Below are 21,027 nucleotides of genomic sequence, written 5' to 3'. Positions count from 1 at the left end.
CTTTCCATCTGGTAGAAATTTTTCAAGTTTCTGATGCTCTGTAACACACTTTCTTGTTTTCCAGTTCCTTATATATGTATATATATTTTTCGTAAATTTTCTATCATTTGAAGGAATATGGTTCAAGATGAAGACAGGATTGTTAAGTCAGAAATCTTGATACACTCTCTCCTGCTAGACTATGAAAAATCAGAATAAGTGTTTCCAAAACTCTGGAGGAAATAAAGAAAATATAGTGTGCGTGTGTGTATGTGTGTATGTATATAAATATAAACACAGAAAAAATAAGTATTAAATAGAAATAAGATCTTAATTAAAAGAAGATTTTATCAAAACAGAAAAGTAACTATATGCTGCTTGAGAGATATAGCAATGCAACCCAAAAGTTATGAATAAAAGTAGTAAAGATATTTCATGGAACAGCAAACCATAAGAAAACAAGGGCATTAAATAAAATAAAAGGTCATTTTAACTGATGAAAGATACGTTTCCCACTGATACTTCTTTGAAATATATAAAAAGTTGCTATAAACATATTTCTTCTCAGATAAATGATAATATCATTTGATAAATAAGAAAATAAAAAGAGATACCATCTGCAATTGCAGCAAAAATTAAAAGAATCAGCATTCATTTTAAATATTCAAATAAGATGTAAATAAATTTAATATTGATAAGTAAAAAACAAGTCATTTAGGTGTTAGAAGAAAATAAATGAAATTTAGCACTGAGAATTTCTAAAACATAATATCAGTAATAAAATATAAAGCAAATGATTGATCAAATTGACTATACAGAAACTTAAAACTTCTGTATGAGGGAAAAAACCCACCGTAACCATATTAAAACATATACTGTTGTCACATATTATCTTTGGTTTTAAATAAAAATATCTGGATATTTTTCATAAATCCTATTTTCTCCCTTATAATTAATTTTTAAAGCTAAATGAAGACTTTAGTGTTAAAATTCATCTGGTGGTTTCACCCCAGTACTCAATCTTGTAAAAATTATTTTAAATACTGATTTTGTCATTGATAGTATTAGAAATTCGAATAGTGTTCAAATACTGCATGGGTCATCTCCTAGTTTAACACAGTTTTACCATCTCAGAAACTCGATGGCCTCATAGGAAAAGTGCAGATGATGTTAAAGAGGAATTTAAGGAATATGCATTATGTACAAATTAAGGTTCTACTAACTCTATTTGGTCCCATACATAGACCTAAATTAAAACAAAAAAATCGGAGATACTAAAGGAATATTCCCCTGTGATCTTGTCATGCTTGATCATTAAATGGCCACAATCAATGATTAGACATAAATAATATAAATAAAATTGTTTGTTTATAGGTTTGTAAGTCAAGGGGTTGAAGACTGGCACTACCAAACTTTTTCCGTGTGGGTGGTATCTCATCCAGGACAAGTGGTACTCATTGTGGTAAGTTACTGCTGCTTTGATAGACAAGTATTTAGTTTGTGGCTACACTGCTAAGAAAACAAAGATTTTGAAATAAACCATGATGAAAGGCACTGATATGTGTAGCTTACTTTGAAATGCATCAAAAAATATGATGGATAGATGCATAGATAAGTGAGAAAGTAAATAAGGCAAAAAGTTAATTGCAGAATATACGTGGTGGGTATTCATTTTATAATTCCTTCAACTTTCCCATGGTTTTAAAAATTTTCATAATAAAATGTTGAATGAAAATAAATTATTTTCCTAGGAATATCACTATATTGCATTATATTCATTTTCCACTGCTGTCATTGAAAAGTTACTACAAATTTACTTGCTTAAAACAACACAAATGCATTATCTCACAGTTGCGTAGGTTAGAAGGGCAAACAGGTCTCACAGGCTACAATCCAAATGTCAGCAGAGCTGCCTTCCTTCTGGAGGCTCTAGGGGAGCCTGTTGCCTTGCCTTTTCCAGCTTCTGAGGCCACCTGCATGCTTCGGCTGGTGGCCCCTTCCTTCATCTTCAAAGCTAGCAACGTTGCATCTCTCTGACCATTCTTCTGTGGTCGTATCTCCTTCTGCTCACAGGCAGAAGAAGTTCTCAAATTTTAAGGATACATGTGACTACATTGTGCCCACTTAGATAATCCAGAATAATCTCTCCATCTCAAGGTCTTAATTTAATCAGATCTGCAAAGTCCCTTTTGCCATGTAAGGTAACATATTCACAAATTCTGGGGATTAGCACATGAATATCTTTGCAGGGAGCCATTATTCTGCATACCACATTCATGTTTGTTAAACCTAATTACTGCTTTTCTGGGGCTCAAAAGAGAAAGAGAAGAAAAACTAGGTATGTGTGATAACAAGAAACCCAAAATACACAGTTCTTTTGAGAAGAACTAGTGAAGTAATGGTTGAAACACTAGAAGTCGTGGATGAAGCCAGGGGAGTAGTCAGATTTCCCCTGTAGAGTGTGTAGAATGAAAGAAGAAGGGCAAGGGAAGACCTCAGGGAACATCAACATTTAGGGAACAGGCAAAGGAAGGGGACCCATGAAGAGGACTGAAGAAAGAAGGAAAATTATGAGAGTTGTCATGGAAGCTAAAGGAAGAAAGAAGGAATTCATTTGTTTGATTTTTCTGTAGAAACAGGGAGTGGTCATCATTTTAAAAGCTTTAGAGAGGTTTGAAAACTCTATTATGTCTGTCAGTTATGAGGGTCAACGAGAACCTTGGAGACAACAGTTTTCCTAGAGTGATGAAGGCAGAAGCCATATTACCATGAGTTGCCATTATCAAGTATTTTTAAAACATACTTGACCTTATAGTTCTCTATTAAATGTAAAAATAACATGACGTCATTTTACTTTGCCTTGACCCACCATAATTTTCAAGTCTTTGTTAAGATAACCTGGGACTGTAGACACAGACTATGATTATCAAATCTCCTTGGTCCCCTCTGTCATCCACTTGAGTGAATACTGATAAAATACTCTCAGATCTTAAGCTGAGCACTTGTTTAAGCTGTTGTTTACAAAGGCAACAAAATTATAATGAGTCACTTTGCACATTTCTGTGGTTTACCAGGCATTCAAATAATCAAATCTGCTGTATTAAGAAAAGATCTTCCTGGGGCCAGCCCCAAAGCCAAGTGGTTAAAGTTCTGCATGCTCTGCTTCAGCAGCCCAGGGTTTGCAGGTTCAGATCCTGGGCGCAGACCTACTTCAATCGTCAGCCATGCTCTGGAGATATCCCACATACAAAATAGAGGAAGATTGGCATAGATGTTAGCTCAGGGCAAATCTTCCTCACCAAAAAAAAAAAAGAGATCCTCCCCAGATCCCTGGTCTTCTGAACATGCTTAACAATAAGAAGCAGTCTGTATTCTGTTTCTAGAAATAACTATGATATACTTCAACTTCAACCATTGAACAGACTTTTATGTCTGCCCTACCTATTGATAATTTCCCATGTACGCAATTTACAACTTCCCTTTGTCTTGCACTTCTGCATATGTAACATGGCTAGGAGCTGTCTCTGAGTGGACACCTATGGGGGAGTGGCGATGATGAGATGTCTACATGCATTGGCCACTGAGAGAATTTCAATATGGATTTATCCAAGCTATAGTAATTGAGAATTCCCATCAATCAGTCAATCAATCAACAAATAAATGTCTGGTTCACAGTCTACCTTATCAGAACCAAATCCTCCTTCAGCATATACTGATGCAGCCTAGGAGGGGACTCAGCCCAATGGATACTCTCTCCAGAGGCTGTGAATCTTGAATAAATGTCTCCAGGACAGCAGTACAGTGGCTTTTGACTGGACCCTTCTGTGGTGTGACCTTGACTATACTTCCTGCTGCCTGGCCCAGAATCTTGCTCCTGCCCATTCAAGTCTCCGTCTCTTGCTCCTGCTGATCTAGGTCTACACCATCCTTTAAGGAAATCGGTCAGTTTCTGTTGGATGCAGCCAAGAACACTGACTGATGCATCAGGTTCTCCATCCTGTACCCTCTTATCTTGCTCTGGAAACAGTCTCACCACTGAATATATTACCTCACTGCTGCTTACTCTCATATTTCTTTCTTTACAGCTCTACTTACATGTTCCTTAGGCACTTCAAATTCAGTATATGTCAAAATGAATTCATTATGCCCCTTCACCTACAACATGCTTCTCCTTCAGTAGGTACTATCTTAGTGACTGGAATCATAGTTCACCCAATTACAGGCCTCCTGACGTATCGCCCTCCATTAAGTTCCCAGACAATCTGACATTAATCCAGTAGCCTTCTTAAAACAGCTCTGGTATGTATGGGAAGAGTGAGAGTCAAAAAATGGATCAAATAACAGAAGTTATAGAAAGTTTCTGAAAACTACGATTACAGACTTTACATATTCTACATATAGTACTTCTGAGTTCAACTGAGGAAACAGTACTAATTTCATCTTGGAGTTTTCTACCATTATTACTGTTCCCTAGGTTACTCTTAGCCTAGTGACGATGGATTAAGAATACCAGATTGAGAAAGTATAAATATGGTGATAAATATATTTCCATTTATTAAAAAATAAGGCCCCTACAGCGTTCATCAAAATTTGATCAAAATATGTACAAATGTGTCAGCTCTTTTACACACATACAAATGCACTCAGACACCACATATACTTCCTGAAAGCATGTTTTAAATTATAAAATTTATGCTGCAACTATCATATTTATATCTTGCTTTTTCAGAGCCAGATCATGTTTGATACTGACTGTATCACAAGTTTTATGAGTTCTCATTCAAGAAAAGAGTTGGAGAAAGTCCATGCTGGTCTGATCTGTCGTCTAGAAGAGATCGCAGAGCTGGTAGTGCTGGATACTAGTAACTCCCGGACAAGAGCTGCACTTGGGGCCTTGCTTACCCTTTATGCTCACTGCAGAGACAGAGTGAGAGATTTACTACTTAAAAATATCTTTAGTGCAGAGGATTTTGAGTGGACAAGGTAGGTAGATCTAAATGATAACTCTACATAAAACAACTAATCACACACCTAGCTCTAGGTCAATTAATTCTCTACCTCCAACTCTGTCAAACCTAAGTTTTAATTTTCTGAGATTTACAGAAATTCCAAGCAAGTTACACCAATTCAAGTACCATATTCCTGTGCTTTCTTGTTTCTCTTTTCCACTGTCCTTCCCCTTCATTTTAACTTCTTTCTGCTTCATCTTTCTGAACTGACTCCACTCTCCTCATAGTTCCTCTTGCCTTTTGCCATTATTCAGCCAGAGGGCAGTTATCAGTGCGGACAGAGTGAGAGAAGCTCTGCCTCAAGCCTCTTCCTCCCGCTGCGTGCAGTCAGCTCTGGAACAGACTAAGCTGGGAAACCAGTCATAGAACATTTCCAGCCAATTCTCTAATTCAGAACTAACTTCCTCCTACCCAGAGTCAATCAGTATATATTCATACATATGTAGTATTCATATACAAATACAAAACGATAGAAAAATAGAGCCCTGACATTGGTGAGAAGAAATCAAACAGGATTCCTCTAATAAATGTGAAGTTTCAAACTTATGAATTAAGTTTTTGCTAAAGTTTCCTTTGTTCATAGAAAAACAACTGTCTTGCCTGCATAATTATGGTCTTTGGTTCTCAAGAAAGGTTAATTTTTAAGAAATTCTTCATTAGCATAAATTTCCTTATTTTAGGTACAACACTTTCCTTTAAACGCTAGAGAAAATGGAGCAGAAAGAGGCTGATGTATTTCACTGATACCACTCAAGTATATTTTACCCGAATGCTTTATATTTGACTTATATTCACATGTTCATTTTACTACAAAAGTATAAGTATATACATTCCTAACTGCCAAAAAATATGCCCTGTTTATGAACCTGGGAAGAGTTTAGTATGTTATTATTATTTCCTATTAACTTTTTTTTAAAGTGAAAATGAAAGTGGAAGAGCATATATAGACAAGTAAACTAGGAAAGAGAGGATTCTTTTTTTTTCCTTCTTAACTACTTGGAAATTAGAACAGTATTTTACTTCAAAAATAATTTTTTTATTGAGATAACATTGGTTTATAACAAATAAATTTCGGGTGTACATCATTATATTTTGATTTCTGTGTAGATTACATCATTTTCACCACCCAAAGACTAAGTACCATCCATCACCACAAACATGTGCTTAATCACCCCTTCACCCTCTTCCCTCCCCCTTTCCCCTCTGGGAACCACCAATCCAATCTCTCTCTCTAGGTGTTTGTTTTTACCTTCTGTTTATGACTGAGCTCATACAGTATTTGACTTTCTCCCTCTGACTTATTTTGCTTAGCGTAATACCCTCGAGGTCCATCCATGTTGTTGCAAATGGCAAGATTTCAAGTTTTTTATGGCTGAGTAGTATTCCATTATGTATACATACCACATCTTCTTTATCCATTCATCCCCTGATGGGCACCTGGGTTGCTTCCAGGTCTTGGCTATTGTGAATAATGCTGTGATGAACATAGGGGTGCATGTATCTTTACACATTCGTGTTTTCATGTTCTTTGGATAAATACCCAGCAGTGTAATAGGCAGATGGTATAATATACTGTTTTCCATATTGGATGCACCAGTTTGCACTCCCACCAGCAGTGTATGAGAGTTTCCTTTTCTCCACATCCTCTCCAACACTTGTTGTTTCTTGTCTTGTTAATTATAGCCACTCTGATGGGTGTGAGGTGCTTTCCTCACCATAGTTTTGATTTGCATTTCCTTAATAATTAGTGATGTTGAACAGCTTTTCATGTGTCTGTAGGGAATCTGTATGTCTTCTCTGGAAAAATGCCTGTTCATATCCTGTGCCCACTTTTTGATCAGGTTGGTTTTTTGTTGAATTATATGAGTTTTTTATATATTTTGGAAATTAACCCCTTATCAGATATATGATTTGCAAATAGTTTCTCCCAGGGGTGGGTTGTCTTTTCATCTTGTTTGTGGTTTCCTCTGCTTTGCAGAAGCTTTTTAGTCTGATGTAGTCCCATTTGTTTATTTTTTCTTTTGTTTCCCTTGCCTGAGAAGAGATGGTATTCAAAAGATGCTGCTAAGACTGATATCAAAGAGTGTACTGCCTATATTTTCTTCTAAGAGTTTTATAATTTCAGGTCTACCTTCAAGCCTTTAATCCATTTTGAGTTAATTTTTGTGTATGGTGTAAGACAATGGTATACTTTCGTTCTTTTGCATGTGGCTGTCCAGTTTTCCCAACACCATTTATTGAAGAGACTTTCCTTTCTCCATTGTATGCTCTTGGCTCTGTTGTCAAAGATTAGCTGTCCATAGATGTGTGGGTTTATTTCTGGGCTTTCAGTTCTGTTCCATTGATCTGTGTGTCTGTTTTTCTGGCAGTACCATGCTGTTTTGATTATGTCAGCTGTGTAGTATAATTTGAATTCAGGCAATGTGATACCTCCAACTTTGTTCTTTTTTCTCAGGATTGTTTTGGCTATTCATGGACGTTTGTTGTTCCATATAAATGTTAGGATTCTTTGTTCTGTCCCATGAAGAATGTCATTGGGATTCTGATTGGGATTGCACTGAAAGTGTAGATTGCTTTAGGTAGTAATATGGACATTGTGACTCTGTTTATTCTTCCAATTCATGTGCATGGAATATCTTTCCATTTCTTTATAACTTCAATTTCTTTCAATAATGTCTTATAGTTTTCAGTGTATAGATCTTTCATCTCCTCGGTTAAATTTATTTTAGGTATTTTATTCTTTTTGTTGTGATTGTAAATGGGATTGTATTCTAGACTTCTCTTTCTGCTAGTTCGTTATTAGTGTATAGAAATGTAACTGATTTTTGTATGTTAATTTTGTATACTGCAACTTTACTGTATTTGTTGATTATTTCTAGTAGTTTTTTGGAGGATTCTTATATATAGAATCATAACATCCACAAATAGAGTTTCACTTCTTCCTTTCCAATTTGCATCCCTTTTATTTCTTTTTCTTGTCTAATTGCTCTGGCTAAAACTTCCAGTACTATGTTGAATAAGAGTGGTGAGAGTAGGTATCCTTGTCTTGTTACTGTTCTCAGAGGAAAGGCTTTCAGTTTTTCTCCATTGAGTATGGTGTCAGCTGTGGGTTTGTGATATATGGCCTTTATTATGTTGAGATACTTTCCCGCTATACCCATTTTATTCAGAGTTTTTATCATAAATGGATTTGGGTCTTATCAGATGTTTTCTCTGCATCTATTTAGTTATCATGTGATTTTCATTCTTCATTTTGTTAACGTGATGTATCACATTGATTGATTTGCAGATGTTGAACCATCCATGCATCTCTGGAATAAAACCCACTTGATTGTGATGTATGGTGATGTTGTTGTATTTGATTTGCTAATATTTTGTTGAGGATTTTTGAAACTATGTTCCTCAGTGATACTGGCATGTAATTTTCCTTTTTTGTTGTTGTCCATGTCTAGTTTTGGTACCAGGGTAATCCTGGCCTTGTAAAGTGAGTTGGGAAGTGTCCCATCCTCTTCGATTTTTTGAAATAGTTTGAAAAGGATTGGAATTAAATCTTCTTTGAATGTTTGCTAGAATTCACCAGAGAAGTTGTCTGGCCCTGGACTTTTAGGGGAGGTTTTTGGTTACTGTTTCAATCTCTTTGCTTATGATTATTTTATTCAAATTCTCTATTTCCTCTTGATTCACTTTTGAGAAGTTGTATGATTCTAAGAATTATCCACTTCTAAGTTATGCAGTTTGTTGGCATACAGTTTTTCATAGTATTCTCTTTTAATCCTTTGTATTTCTGTGGTGTCCATTCTAATTTCTCCTCTTTCATTTCTGATTTTACTGATTTGAGACTTCTCTCTTTTTTTCTTAGTGAATCTAGCTAAAAGTTTCTCAATTTTTGTTTATGTTCTCAAAGAACTAGCTCTTAGTTTTATTGATCCTTTCTATTGTTGTTTTAGTCTCTATTTCATTTATTGCTGCTCTGATTTTTATTATTTCCTTCCTATACTGACTTTGGGTTTTGTTTGTTCTTCTTTTTCTACTTCTTTTAGGTATAGGGTAAGCTTGTTTATTTGAGATTTTTCTTGTTTCTTCAAGTAGGCCTGTATTACTATAAATTTCCCTGTTAGTAGTGCTTTTGCTGCATCCTATAAGAGTTGGTATATTGTATCTTCATTTTCGTTTGCCTCTATTTTTTTATTTCTCCTTTGATTTTTTCATTGATTAAATAGTTGTTCAGTAGCATGTTGTTTAGTCTCCACATGTTTGTGACTTTCCCAGCTTTATCCTTGTAGTTGATTTCTAGTTTCGTAGTACTGCGGTCAGAAAAGATGCTTGATATGATTTCAACCTTCTTAAATTTATTGAAGCTTGCCTTGTTTCCCAGCATATGGTCTATCTTTGAGAATGTTCCATGTGCACTTGAGAGGAATGTATATTCTGCTGCTTTTGGATGGAATGTTCTATATATATCTGTTAAGTCCATCTGGTCTAGTGTTTCATTTAAAGTCACTGTTTTCTTGTTGACTTTCTGTCTGGGTGATCTATCCATTGACATAAGTGGGGTGTTAAGGTTCTCTACTATTATTGTGTTGCTGTGAATTTCTCCCTTTAGGTCTGTTAACAGTTGCTTTATATATTTAGGTGCTCCTATGTTGGGTGCATAGATATTTACAAGTGTTACATCCTCTTGTTGGATTTTTCCCTTATCATTATGTAGTGCCCTTATTTGTCTCTTGTTAGTTTTTGTTTTAAAGTCTATTTTGTCTGATATATGTATCACTACCCCAGCTTTCTTTTCTTTGCCATTTGTGTAGAGTATCTTTTTCCATCCCTTCACTTTCAGTTTGTGAGTGTCTTTAGGTCTGAAGTGTGTCTCTTGCATGCAGCATATATATGGGTCTTGTTTTTTTATCCAATCAGCCACCATATACCTTTTGATTAGAGCATTTAGTGCATCAACATTTAAAGTAGCTATTGATAAGAATGTACTTATTGCCATTTTGTTACTTTTTTCTGTTTTTTTTTTTTTAGTATTTCTTCTTTGTTCCTTTCTTCTTCTCTTGCTGTCTTCCCTTGTGGTTTGATGGCTTTCTTTAGTATTATGTTTAGGTTCCTTCCTCTTAATTTTTTGTGTATTTATTATAGGTTTCCGGTTTGTGATTACCATGAGGTTCACATATAATAACCTACACATATAACAATCTATATTAAGCTTATGGTCCCTTAAGTTTGACCTCTTGCTGAAAGCTCTACTCTTTTACTCTCCTCCCACATTTTATGATTTTCGTATCATATCTAACCTGTTATGTGTGTGTGTGTATACATTAGCCTCTCATCATGGAAATAGATAATTTTAGTACTTTTGTCTTTTGACCTTCATAGGTGGTTGATCTTCTACTTTTACTGTATATTTGCCTTTACCAGTAATTTTATTGTTTTTAGGGGGTTTTTGGATAATTTTCTTATTCCTATTTGTGGTCTTTTCTTTTCCACTTAAATAAGTCCCTTTAGCATTTCTTGTAAGACTGGTTTCTGGGTGATAAAATCCTTTAGTTTTTGCTTGTCTAGCAAATTCTTTATCTCTCCTTCCATTCTGAATGATAACCTTGCTGGGCAGAGTATTCTTGGCTGTAGACTTTTTCCTTTCAGCACTTTAACTATATCATGCCACTCCCTTCTAGCCTGTAAGGTTTATGCTGAGAAGTCACCTTATAGTCTTATCGGGTTTCTTTTGTATGTAACTTGTTGCCTTTCTCTTGCAGCTTTTAGGATTCTCTCTTTAATTCTTGACATTTTATTTATAATGTATCTTGGTGTGGGACTCGTTGGGTTCATCTTGTTTGGTGCTCTCTGTGTTTCCTATACCTGGGTGTGTGTTTCCTTCCTTAGGTTAGTAAAGTTTTCAGCTATTATTTCTTCAAATAGATTCTCTGCCCCTTTGTCACTCTCTTTTCTCTCTGAGACACCTACTAATATGGATGTTAGTTCACTTGATGTTGTTCCAGAGGTCCCTTAGACTGTCCTCATTTTTTTAAATTCTTTTTTCTTTTATCTGTTCAGCGTGGGTGATTTCCTCTAGTCTTTTGTTCAGTTCACTCATCTGTTCTTCTGTATCATCTCTTCTGCAACTGAGTCCCTCTAGTATAATTGTATAATTGTTCATTTCCATTACTGTATTCTTCATTTCATTGGTTCTTTTTTTATTTTATTTTATTTTATTGAGTTAATCACAAGTTACAATCTTTTGTGATTTCAGTTGTACATTAATGTTTGTCATTCGTGTTGTAGGTGCACCATTTCACCCTTTGTGCCCACCCCCCACCCCACCTTTCCCCTGGTAGCCACTAATCTGTTCTCTTTGTCCACATTTTCAAATTCCTCATATGAGTGGAGTCATACAGAGATTATCTTTCTCTAACTGGCTTATTTCACTTAACATAATTCCCTCAAGGTCCATCCATGTTGTTGCTAATGGAATGATTTTGTTCTGTTTTGCAGCTGAGTAGTATTCCATTGTATGTATATACGACAACTTCTTTATCCATTCATCTGTTGATGGGCACTTAGGTTGCTTCCATGTCTTGGCTATTGTAAATAATGCTGCAATGAACATTGGGCTGCATAGGACTTTTGGAATTGCTGACTTCAAGCTCTTTGGATAGATACCCAGTAGTGGAATGGCTGGATCATATGGTAGTTCTGTTTTTAATTTTTTGAGGAATCTCCATACTGTTTTCCATAGTGGCTGCACCAGTTTGCATTCCCACTAGCAGTGTATGAGGGTTCCATTCTCTCCACAACCTCTCCAACATTTGTTACTATTACATTTAGATATTTTTGTCATTCTAATGGGTGTAAGGTGATATCTTAGTGTAGTTTTCATTTGCATTTCCCTGGTGATCAGCGATGATGAGCATCTTTTCATGTGCCTATTGGCCATCCGTATATCTTCTTTGGAGAAATGTCTATTGATGTCTCCACCCCATTTTTTGATTGGGTTGTTTGATTTTTTGTTGTTTTCTTGTGAGAGTTCTTTATATATTATGGATATTAAGCCTTTGTCAGATATATGACTTGCAAATACTTTTTCCCAGTTAGTGGGTTGTTTTTTTGTTTCAATCCTGTTTTTATTTGCCTTGAAGAAGCTCTTTAGTCTGATGAAGTCCCATTTGTTTATTCTTTCTATTGTTTCCCTTCTCTGAGAAGACATGGTGTCTGAAAAGGTCCTTTTAATACTGATGTCAAAGAGTATACTGCCTACGTTTTCTTCTAGAAGCCTTATGGTTTCAGGCCTAATCTTTAGGTCTTTGATCCATTTTGAGTTTATTTTGGTGAGTGGTGAAAAAGAATGGTCAATTTTCATTCTTTTACATATGGCTTTCCAGTTTTCCCAGCACCATTTGTTGAAAAGACTTTCTTTTCTCCATTGTAGGCACCCATCTCCTTTGTCGAAGGCAAGCTGTCCATAGATGTGTGGTTTTATTTCTTGGCTTTCAATTCTGTTCCATTGATCTGTGCACCTGTTTTGTACCACTACCATGCTGTTTTGATTACTGTAGCTTTGTAGTATGTTTTGAAGTCAGGGATTGTGATGCCTCCCGTTTTGTTCTTTTTTCTCAGGATTGCTTTAGCAATTCTGGGTCTTTTGTTGCCCCATATAAATTTTAGGATTCTTTGTTCTAATTCTGCAAAGAATGTCATTGGGATTCTGATTGGAATAGCGTTGAATCTGTAGTTTGCTTTAGGTAGAACGGACATTTTAACTATGTTTATTCTTCCAATCCATGTACATGGAATGTCTTTCCATCTCCTTATGTCATCATCCAATTCTCTCAGAAAGGCCTTGTAATCTTCATTATATAGGTCCTTCACTTCCTTAGTTAAATTTACCCTGAGGTATTTTACTGTTTTTGTTGCGATTGTGAATGGTATTATGTTCTTGAGTTCTTTTCCTGTTAGTTCGTTGTTAGAATATAGAAATGCTACTGATTTATGCAAATTGATTTCATACCCTGCAACTTTGCTGTAGTTGTTGAATACTTCTAAGAGTTTTCCAATGGATTCTTTGGGGTTTTCTATATATAAGATCATGTCGTCTGCAAACAGCGAGAGTTTCACTTCTTCCCTCCCTATTTGGATTCCTTTTATTCCTTTATCTTGCCTGATTGCTCTGGCCAGGACCTCCAGTACTATGTTAAATAAGAGTGGTGATAGAGGGCATCCTTGTCTCATCCCTGTTTTCAGGGGGATGGCACTCAGTTTTTGCCCATTGAGTATGATGTTGGCTGTGGGCTTGTCATATATGGCCTTTATTATGTTGAGGTAGTTCCCTTCTATGCCCATTTTGTTCAGAGTTTTTATCATAAATGCTGTTGGATCTTGTCACATGTTTTCTCTGCATCTATTGAGATGATCATGTGGTTTTTATTCCTCAGTTTGTTGATGTGGTATATCACATTGATTGATTTGTGGATGTTGAACCATCCCTGTGTCCCTGGTATGAATCCCACTTGATCATGATGTATGATCCTTTTGATGAATTGCTGAATTCTGGTGGCCAAAATTTTGTTTAGAATGTTTGCATCTATGTTCATCAGTGATATTGGCCTGTAGTTCTCTTTTTTCGTGGCATCCTTGTCTGGCTTTCGTATCTGCATGATGTTGGCCTCATAGAATGTGTTAGGAAGTGTTCCATCCTCCCTAATTTTTTGGAATAGCTTGAAAAGGATAGGTCTTAAATCCTCTCTGAAAGTTTGGTAGAATTCCCCAGGGAAGCCATCTGGTCCTGGGGTTTTATTCTTTGGGATGTTTCTGATTGCTGTTTCAATCTATTTCCTTGTGATTGGTCTGTTCAGATTGTCTGCTTGTTCTTGAGTGAGCTTTGGGAGATTGTAGGAGTCCAAGAATTTATCCATTTCCTCTAGGTTGTCCATTCTGTTAGCATAGAGTTTTTCGTAGTATTCTCTTATAATCCGTTGTATTTCTGCAGTCTGTTGTTATTTCTCCTCTTTCATTTCTGATTTTGTTTATTTGAGCTTTCTCCCTTTTTTTCTTTGTAAGTCTGGCTAGGGGTTTGTCAATTTTATTTATCTTCTCAAAGAACCAGCTCTTTGTTTCATTGATCCTTTCTACCGCCTTTTTCGTTTCAATAGTATTTATTTCTGCTCTGATTTTTATTATTTCTCTCCTTCTGCTGACTTTGGGGTTTATTTGTTCTTCTTTCTCTAGTTCAGTTAGGTGTAGTTTAAGATTGCTTATTTGGGATTCTTCTTGTTTGTTAAGATGTGCCTGTATTGCGATGAATTTTCCTCTTAATCCATCTTTTGCTGTATCCCATATGAGTTGGTATGGCATGCTATCATTTTCATTAGTTTCCAGATATCTTTTGATTTCTTCTTTAATTTCTGCAATGATCCATTGCTTATTCAGTAGTGTATTGTTTAGTCTCCACATCTTTGTGCCTTTCTCAGCTTTTTTCTTGTAATTAATTTCTAGCCTTATAGCATTATGATCAGAGAAGATGCTTGTTATTTCAATTTTTTTAAATTTGTAGAGGCTTGCCTTTTTTCCCAACATATGGTCTATCCTTGAGAATGTTCCATGTGCACTTGAGAAGAATGTGTACTCTGCTTTTTTAGGGTGAAGTGATCTATATATGTCTATTAAGTCCAATTGTTTTAGTTTTTCGTTTAGCTCGACTATTTGTTTGTTGATTTTCTTTCTGGATGATCTGTCCATTGATGTGAGTGGGGTGTTGAGGTCCCCTACTATTATTGTGTTGTTTTTAACATCTTCCTTTAGGTCTGTTAATAGTTGCTTTATGAACATTGGTGCTCCTATGTTGGGTGCATAGATATTTATAAGTGTTATTTCTTCTTGATGAAGTGTCCCTTTGATCATTATATATTGTCCCTCTGTGTCTCTCTTTACCTGTCTTATTTTGAAATCCACTTTGTGTGATATAAGAATTGCAACACCTGCTTTTTTTTCCTTGCTATTAGCTTGAAGTATTGTCCTCCACCCCTTCACTCTGAGCCTGTGTTTGTCCTTGGGGCTGAGGTGTGTTTCCTGGAGGCAACAAATTGTTGGATCTTGTTCTTTAGTCCATTTTGCCACTCCATGTCTTTTTATTGGAGAGTTCAATCCGTTGACATTGAAGTGATTATTGAGTCATGTGGACTTAAAGCTGTCAATCTGTTGCTTATTATCTGGCTTTCCTGCTTTCTCTTCCTGTGTGCTTTCTCCTACCCATTTGATACTGCAATTTCCTATGCTGGGTTTCTTAGATTTTTGCTTATTTATGTTTTGTGTCTTTGTTCTGTTGTTTAGTTTAGTCTCTAACCTGAAGTTTGTATTTAGAATCTCGTGTATAATATAGTCTTCTCTGGTGGTCTCTTACTTACTTGGCCTAGACCAATTTAGTCCCTTTGCTCTTGCCCTCCTAAATTATTATTTTCACTTCTTATTCCAACTACTGTTATGAGTTTGTAGTTAGAGTGATAAGATCATCTTTGCTTTGGTAGTATCCTTCCCTTTATCCTAATGCTATAGTTGAATATTTGCTATCCTATTCTGGTTCTATCCATCTGTCTCCCTACTCTGTGGTTTGTGACCCCGTTCTCCCTTTTTTCTTTTTTCAGGTATGAGAGCCTTCTTAAGGATTTCTTGTAGTGGAGGACTTTTGGTTACAAATTCCTTTAACTTTTGTTTGTCTGGAAAAGATTTAATTTCTCCCTCATATCTGAAGGATATTCTTGCTCAATAGAGTATTTTTGGCTGAAGATTTTTATCTTTTAAAGCTTTGAATATGTCACTCCATTCTCTCCTAGCTTGTAAGGTTTTGGCAGAGAAATCTGCTGAAAATCTGATAGGGGCTCCTTTGTAGGTAATTGTCTTTTGTCGTGCAGCCCTGAGTATTCTCTCTGTCATTCCTTTTTGCCATTTGTACTACTATATGCCTTGTAGTAGGTCTTTTTACATTGACAAATGTAGGAGATCTGAAACCTTCCTCTACACACATTTCTCCCTCAATCCTAGATTTGGGAAGTTCTCTTCTGTAATTTCATTAAGGACACTTTCTGCTCCATTTTCCTTTTCCACGTTCTCGGGAATTCCTATGATCCTTAAATTCTTTCTCCTCATTGAATCTGCTATCTCTCTAATACTTTCCTCATTCCTTTTACTCTTTCGTTCTCTTTCTTCCCCTGTCTGGAGCCATTCAGCCTGTCTATCTTCAATTATGCTAATTTGCTCTTCTATGGAGTCTACCTGGGCATTCAGGAAATCCGTATTCTGTTTTATCTGGTCCATTGTGTTTTTCATCTTCAGTAATTCTGTTTCATTCTTCTTTAGAATTTCAATCTCTTTTGTGAAGTAACTCCAGAACTTGGCTTGTTTCTCTTTCTCTCTACCTCATTGAGTTTTCTTATTATAGCTGCTCTGAACTCATTTTCATTTAGTTTACCTAATTCCAAGTCCTCAGGACTTAATTCTATGTTTGTATTGTTTTCCTTCTGGTCTGGGGCTTTTATAAATTGCTGGATGGTAGAGGAGAGGTTTTTTCACATGGTGGTAGAATTCGGTTGCAGTTACCACCTGTTGCCACTAGATGGGGGTTGAGAGCCACGTGTTCTGAGCTCTCTGGCTTCGGGCAAGATGTCGGCGCCCAGTGCACTTTGCCACGGCGGGGGCGGGGGCGGTTTCTCTCACGCACCGATCTGGATTCGATCAGTTGTGTTCTCTGGTCTCCCAGGGCCCTGCATTTATGGGGTCCCCGTGCACAGAAGCTTTCCCCTGTCAGCGGGTTTCCACTGTACTGGTGGCGGGAGTCCTAGAGCATCCCCTGGTCATGCAGCCCCTCCCCCGCTCCTTCCCGGACCCACGCGGCAATCCCAGTTTCTACAGGATGGAGCGATGTTCTCTCTTACTCCATTCCAGCTCCACTGAGGCGGGCAGTAGGGGCTCCGTCTTCTGTCTTTTGATTCTGTAGGTCTCTGAGTCCTGGTGTTAGGTTCACTAGCTGAAATTCAGGGTTTTTTTTTTCAGTCCTTTGTTGTACTTTGGAGGGGAGAGAGTCCCAGGTCAGCTCACCCCGCCATTTTGCTCTGCCTCCTGATTGGTTCTTTTTTTCTATTTTCCAATTCTTTGTTGACGTTCTCACTGAGTTCATCCATTCTTCTCCCAATATCAGTGACCATCCTTATGACTATTAGTTTGTATTCTTTATCAGGTAGATTGTTTATCTCTGTTTTGTTTACTTATTTTTCTGAGGAGTTCTGTTAGCTTATTTGGAATGTATTCCTTTGTCTCCTCATTTTGCCTCTATCTCTGTGCTTATATCTATGTGTTAGGTAGATCAGGTATGTCTGCCGATCTTGGAGAGGTGGATTTATGTAAGAGATGCCTTACGAGACCCTACAGTGTGCCTCCCTCTTGTCACCAGTTCTAAAGGTTCTAGGAGTGTTCCCTGTGTGGGCTTCATGTGTCCTTCTGTTGCGGCAAGGCTGCTCTTGCTGCAGGTGCATGGGGAGGCTAGGCTGTCCCCCTGGCCAGCTGGTTGTAATGCTCAGCTGCATATGGCTGCTATGCATGTGGTCCCTTCAGTCACTTTATTGGGCATGGGGAGCTCCAGCACAGTTGGCTGCAAGGTCTAACAGCACATTCCTGTTGCAGGTTTTCTGTTAAGTATACTCTTAGCATGGCTGGTTGCTAGGCTCAGAGGCTTACAATTGCTGTGGGCCTCACACCTGCAAGGCTGTTGTCAGCCCTCAGGAGTGGAGCTGGGTGGGGCTGGCCCCAAGCATGGGCGCACCGAATTGTTTCAGGTGTTGGAAGGCAGGGCCAATCCCCTATGTGGCTGTTTGAGAAGCGTAAGTCTCCTGTATCTGACAAGCCCCACTGCCTTCAGACCCACACACCCTGTCAACACAGTCCTGCCCTGTGCACATGCCCCAACCCACTAAAGTGGACCCACTTGCCCCACTGCAGAGGCACCACACACTCTGCCTCATGCCCTGCCCTGCAGAGGAGGATTCACTCACCCCCACCCCTGCAGAGCTTCCACACACCCCACCTATGCTGGCCCACAAGCGCTTGCTGTGGGGTGGGGCAGTCCCTAGGGTGGGCTGCCTGACCTGAGCTGGACTAAATCAGTGCTGTAGTGGGTGGGGCAGACCCCTGCACTAACTGGCCAGGGGTGTCTGCCAGCATCTGTGTCAGCATGCCTGTAGTAGGTCACAATAATGGCTGCTGTCAATCTCTCAGTCCCTGGGGAAGTGGTCCCAGCCTGGGCAGGTCTTGCCTTTCACTGAGATGCACCCAGAGCCTATCAAGTGAGTCACTTTTCACCAAAGGACGGTGCAGCTTTCTTTCTGGTGATTTTAGGTTGCTTTCCAAAATGGGTGAATTTGTGCATGGGCCCTTTAAGAACAGGCTTTTCTTTCCCTTATGTCTGACGGCTTTTCTGGGGGTATTCCCTGTTGTTGTTAATAACCAGCAAAGCCAGATATTATGACACTCATCTCAGCTGTGCTGGGTCCAAAAGCTGCTTATTGTGGTAATGCTCTCCTGTTCAGATCCCCCACTCCTCCAGGGAAGGCTGCAAAACTTAAGATTGCTTCTGGCCAGCTGTGAAGCACCAAGAGTAGAATGTGGCTTTTTCCTCTCCAGAAAGTAATTTCTGCCTCTTCTACCTCAGCAGTGTCCCTTGTTACGGGAATTCGTTTTATCCAGTTTTCAGTTCTCTCTCAGGGGTAATTATTTCAAGAGTAGTTGTAAATTTGTGTCCATGGGAGGAGGTGAGTTCAGTCTTCCTATGCCACCATCTTGACACTGGATTGAGAAGATTTTAATAAGACCGTATGTCTATGATTCTAGGGCTACAGTTCCCAAACTATGTACCAAGGTGCCCTAAGCCACCATAGGGAGCTCACAGGGTGCTGCAACGATTTTTAAACTTTTGAGGGACTCGGATACACAGCATCTGTCAGACACCAAGCAAATTAGCAGCTAGAAGTAGCTGACAATTTTAATATTAGATCATACTACAACTTGTAAGTGACTTCTTATACTTGCAAAGCTAGGTTTCTGGCAGTCGCTCTGATAAAAAGCAAGTGTTAAATGAAAACTGACATGGTACAGGAAACAAGATTGGCAATATCCAATCTGAGTCCAATGTCTGGGAAGCTGTACAGTACACACCAGGCACACACATCCCATTACTAAATAACTATGGTTATTTAAGAATGAAATAAAAATGATTTTAAGTATTTGTATATTTTTTAAAAGCTACTAAGTCATAAAGATAAAATTATTAAGCTGCTTTGGATCTAAAAATTAATTAAAGGAACTATGAGATATTTCCTTTTGCCTAGGGTGATCATGAAAAAATTACTAATACACTACAGGTGCAGTGAACCAAGAAACTTTGGGAACTTCTGTTCTAGGGGAAGAATAATAGAATGACTAAAGCTTTGGATATTGATATTCCACTTAAATAATGATTTAGAACTTGAATCATAAAACAAATGGTGGCTCTTAGGATAGCAAATTCCTTTTTTTTAAAAAAAATTCATTTCCTTCAACAGTTACTTCTCTCTCTCTTATGGTTATATGCTCTCTCATCTGGGACTTTACAAGGTGGCAGTTTATAATTTTTTTTAAATTTTTAATCTAAATTTTAAAAGTTTACTAACGTTTTAGATTTCTTTATAAAGTATCTTGTTGTTCTAGGAAGGATTTAGTAGGGTTTATAAGAACATAATACTACATGATAGCATAAATTGAAAATGGAATGAGAGAAGAAAGGCAAACAAAGGTGAAAAAGAGTGCCGTGATAAAGGTGTCAGTCGCAATATATAAACGTGTTGACACATTGCACACAAACTTACACAACATTATATGTCAATTATATCTCAATTAAAATATTAAATTAAAATAAAAACACATATAATAAAGATTGTTATAAGAGTTAAAAAAAAAAGACAAAAAGACCTTTGGTAACTAAATTTTGAATGATATTGTGCCTGCCTCCACTTGTGATTCAAAATCAAAACAGCACTAAACTACTAAACAGGTATAGGGATGATTTTTCCCATGATAATGCTTTGATGCTTTACTAAAATATCAAATGTAAAATTCTTTCCAAAAACGTTCTTTGATATTTCACCTTTGAATTAAGTCAGCTCTAGTAGGGACATCAAATAGAGTCAAGAATGCATACCATGGTTCTGGTCTATGATTGCGATATAAAAGGCTCCTGAACTTACCTATTCCCACAGACACACCAAATCTACAGCTACACACTGAACAATTCCCTCTGAAAGAAATCCAAAAACTAGTTGGGTGACTTATACACATTGGGAGAATGGATAAAACCCACATCAAAATGGGTAGGAGAGACTGAGACACACTCTTGCCACAAACCCGACCCCCAGTACAGCAACATACGGTCAGGAGGAAACTCACAACTCCCAGCTTCTCCCTAAGGAGTGAAGAGTTTGGACCCAACATCTAATGCCCCAACTTTTAAGACTTATACCTAAGGGATGGGCCTCCAAAACACCCAGCTCTGAAAGCCAACTGGGCATGCATCAATGAGACCCACCAGACTAAAGCAAATGAAACAGTTCTTAACACGCTAAAAGGACTAGCAGTGGCTCTTCTCCCAGGGCTCAGTGCTGAGGGAATGGAAAGAAATGCCCATCTCCCAGTCTTTCTCTGAAAGAGGCCTATTTGCCTATCTTAAAAGATGCAGCCTGAGCGTCAGGCTTCTAATTTAACACACATCTAAGAGCTGACTGTGATCCTCTGGGATATCAGGGAGGTAGGTGGGAGCCATCTGTATGTTCTCCCTCTGGCCTGCTCCAGGTCACCAATCTCTCATCAAAAGGAGTTTGTACACGTTTTGAGCCCCGGCTTTTGTAGCTGCCATCCAGGGGATGCACTTCTTGATTGCCTGGATCTGATGGCCAGCAGGGCTTGCCTTCATGTGTCCCATAGGAGTATAGCAAAGAAACAGTTCTTAAATGGCTCTCTCTCCATGGTTGAA

The 21,027-nt window shown here is 37.8% G+C and overlaps 1 protein-coding gene and 1 long non-coding RNA gene across 2 annotated transcripts in view; one reads left to right on the top strand and one right to left on the bottom strand.

Annotated features, from left to right (window-relative positions):
• The window catches only part of DNAH14 (dynein axonemal heavy chain 14), a 417,001-nt gene that overhangs the window by 172,952 nt on the left and 223,022 nt on the right, over nucleotides 1-21,027 (top strand). The window contains exons 27-28 of the mRNA XM_023632738.2: nucleotides 1,354-1,441; nucleotides 4,709-4,962. Of these exons, the coding sequence (XP_023488506.2) occupies nucleotides 1,354-1,441; nucleotides 4,709-4,962 (342 nt within the window). The remainder of the gene's footprint in view (nucleotides 1-1,353; nucleotides 1,442-4,708; nucleotides 4,963-21,027) is intronic.
• Nucleotides 1-21,027, bottom strand: part of LOC111771349 (uncharacterized) — a 68,470-nt gene that overhangs the window by 38,239 nt on the left and 9,204 nt on the right. The window lies entirely within an intron of this gene.

The sequence above is a fragment of the Equus caballus genome, chromosome 30, assembly GCF_041296265.1.
Source record: "Equus caballus isolate H_3958 breed thoroughbred chromosome 30, TB-T2T, whole genome shotgun sequence".
In the NCBI taxonomy this organism is placed as follows: domain Eukaryota; kingdom Metazoa; phylum Chordata; class Mammalia; order Perissodactyla; family Equidae; genus Equus; species Equus caballus.
This window is presented reverse-complemented; position numbering and strand designations above follow the sequence as displayed.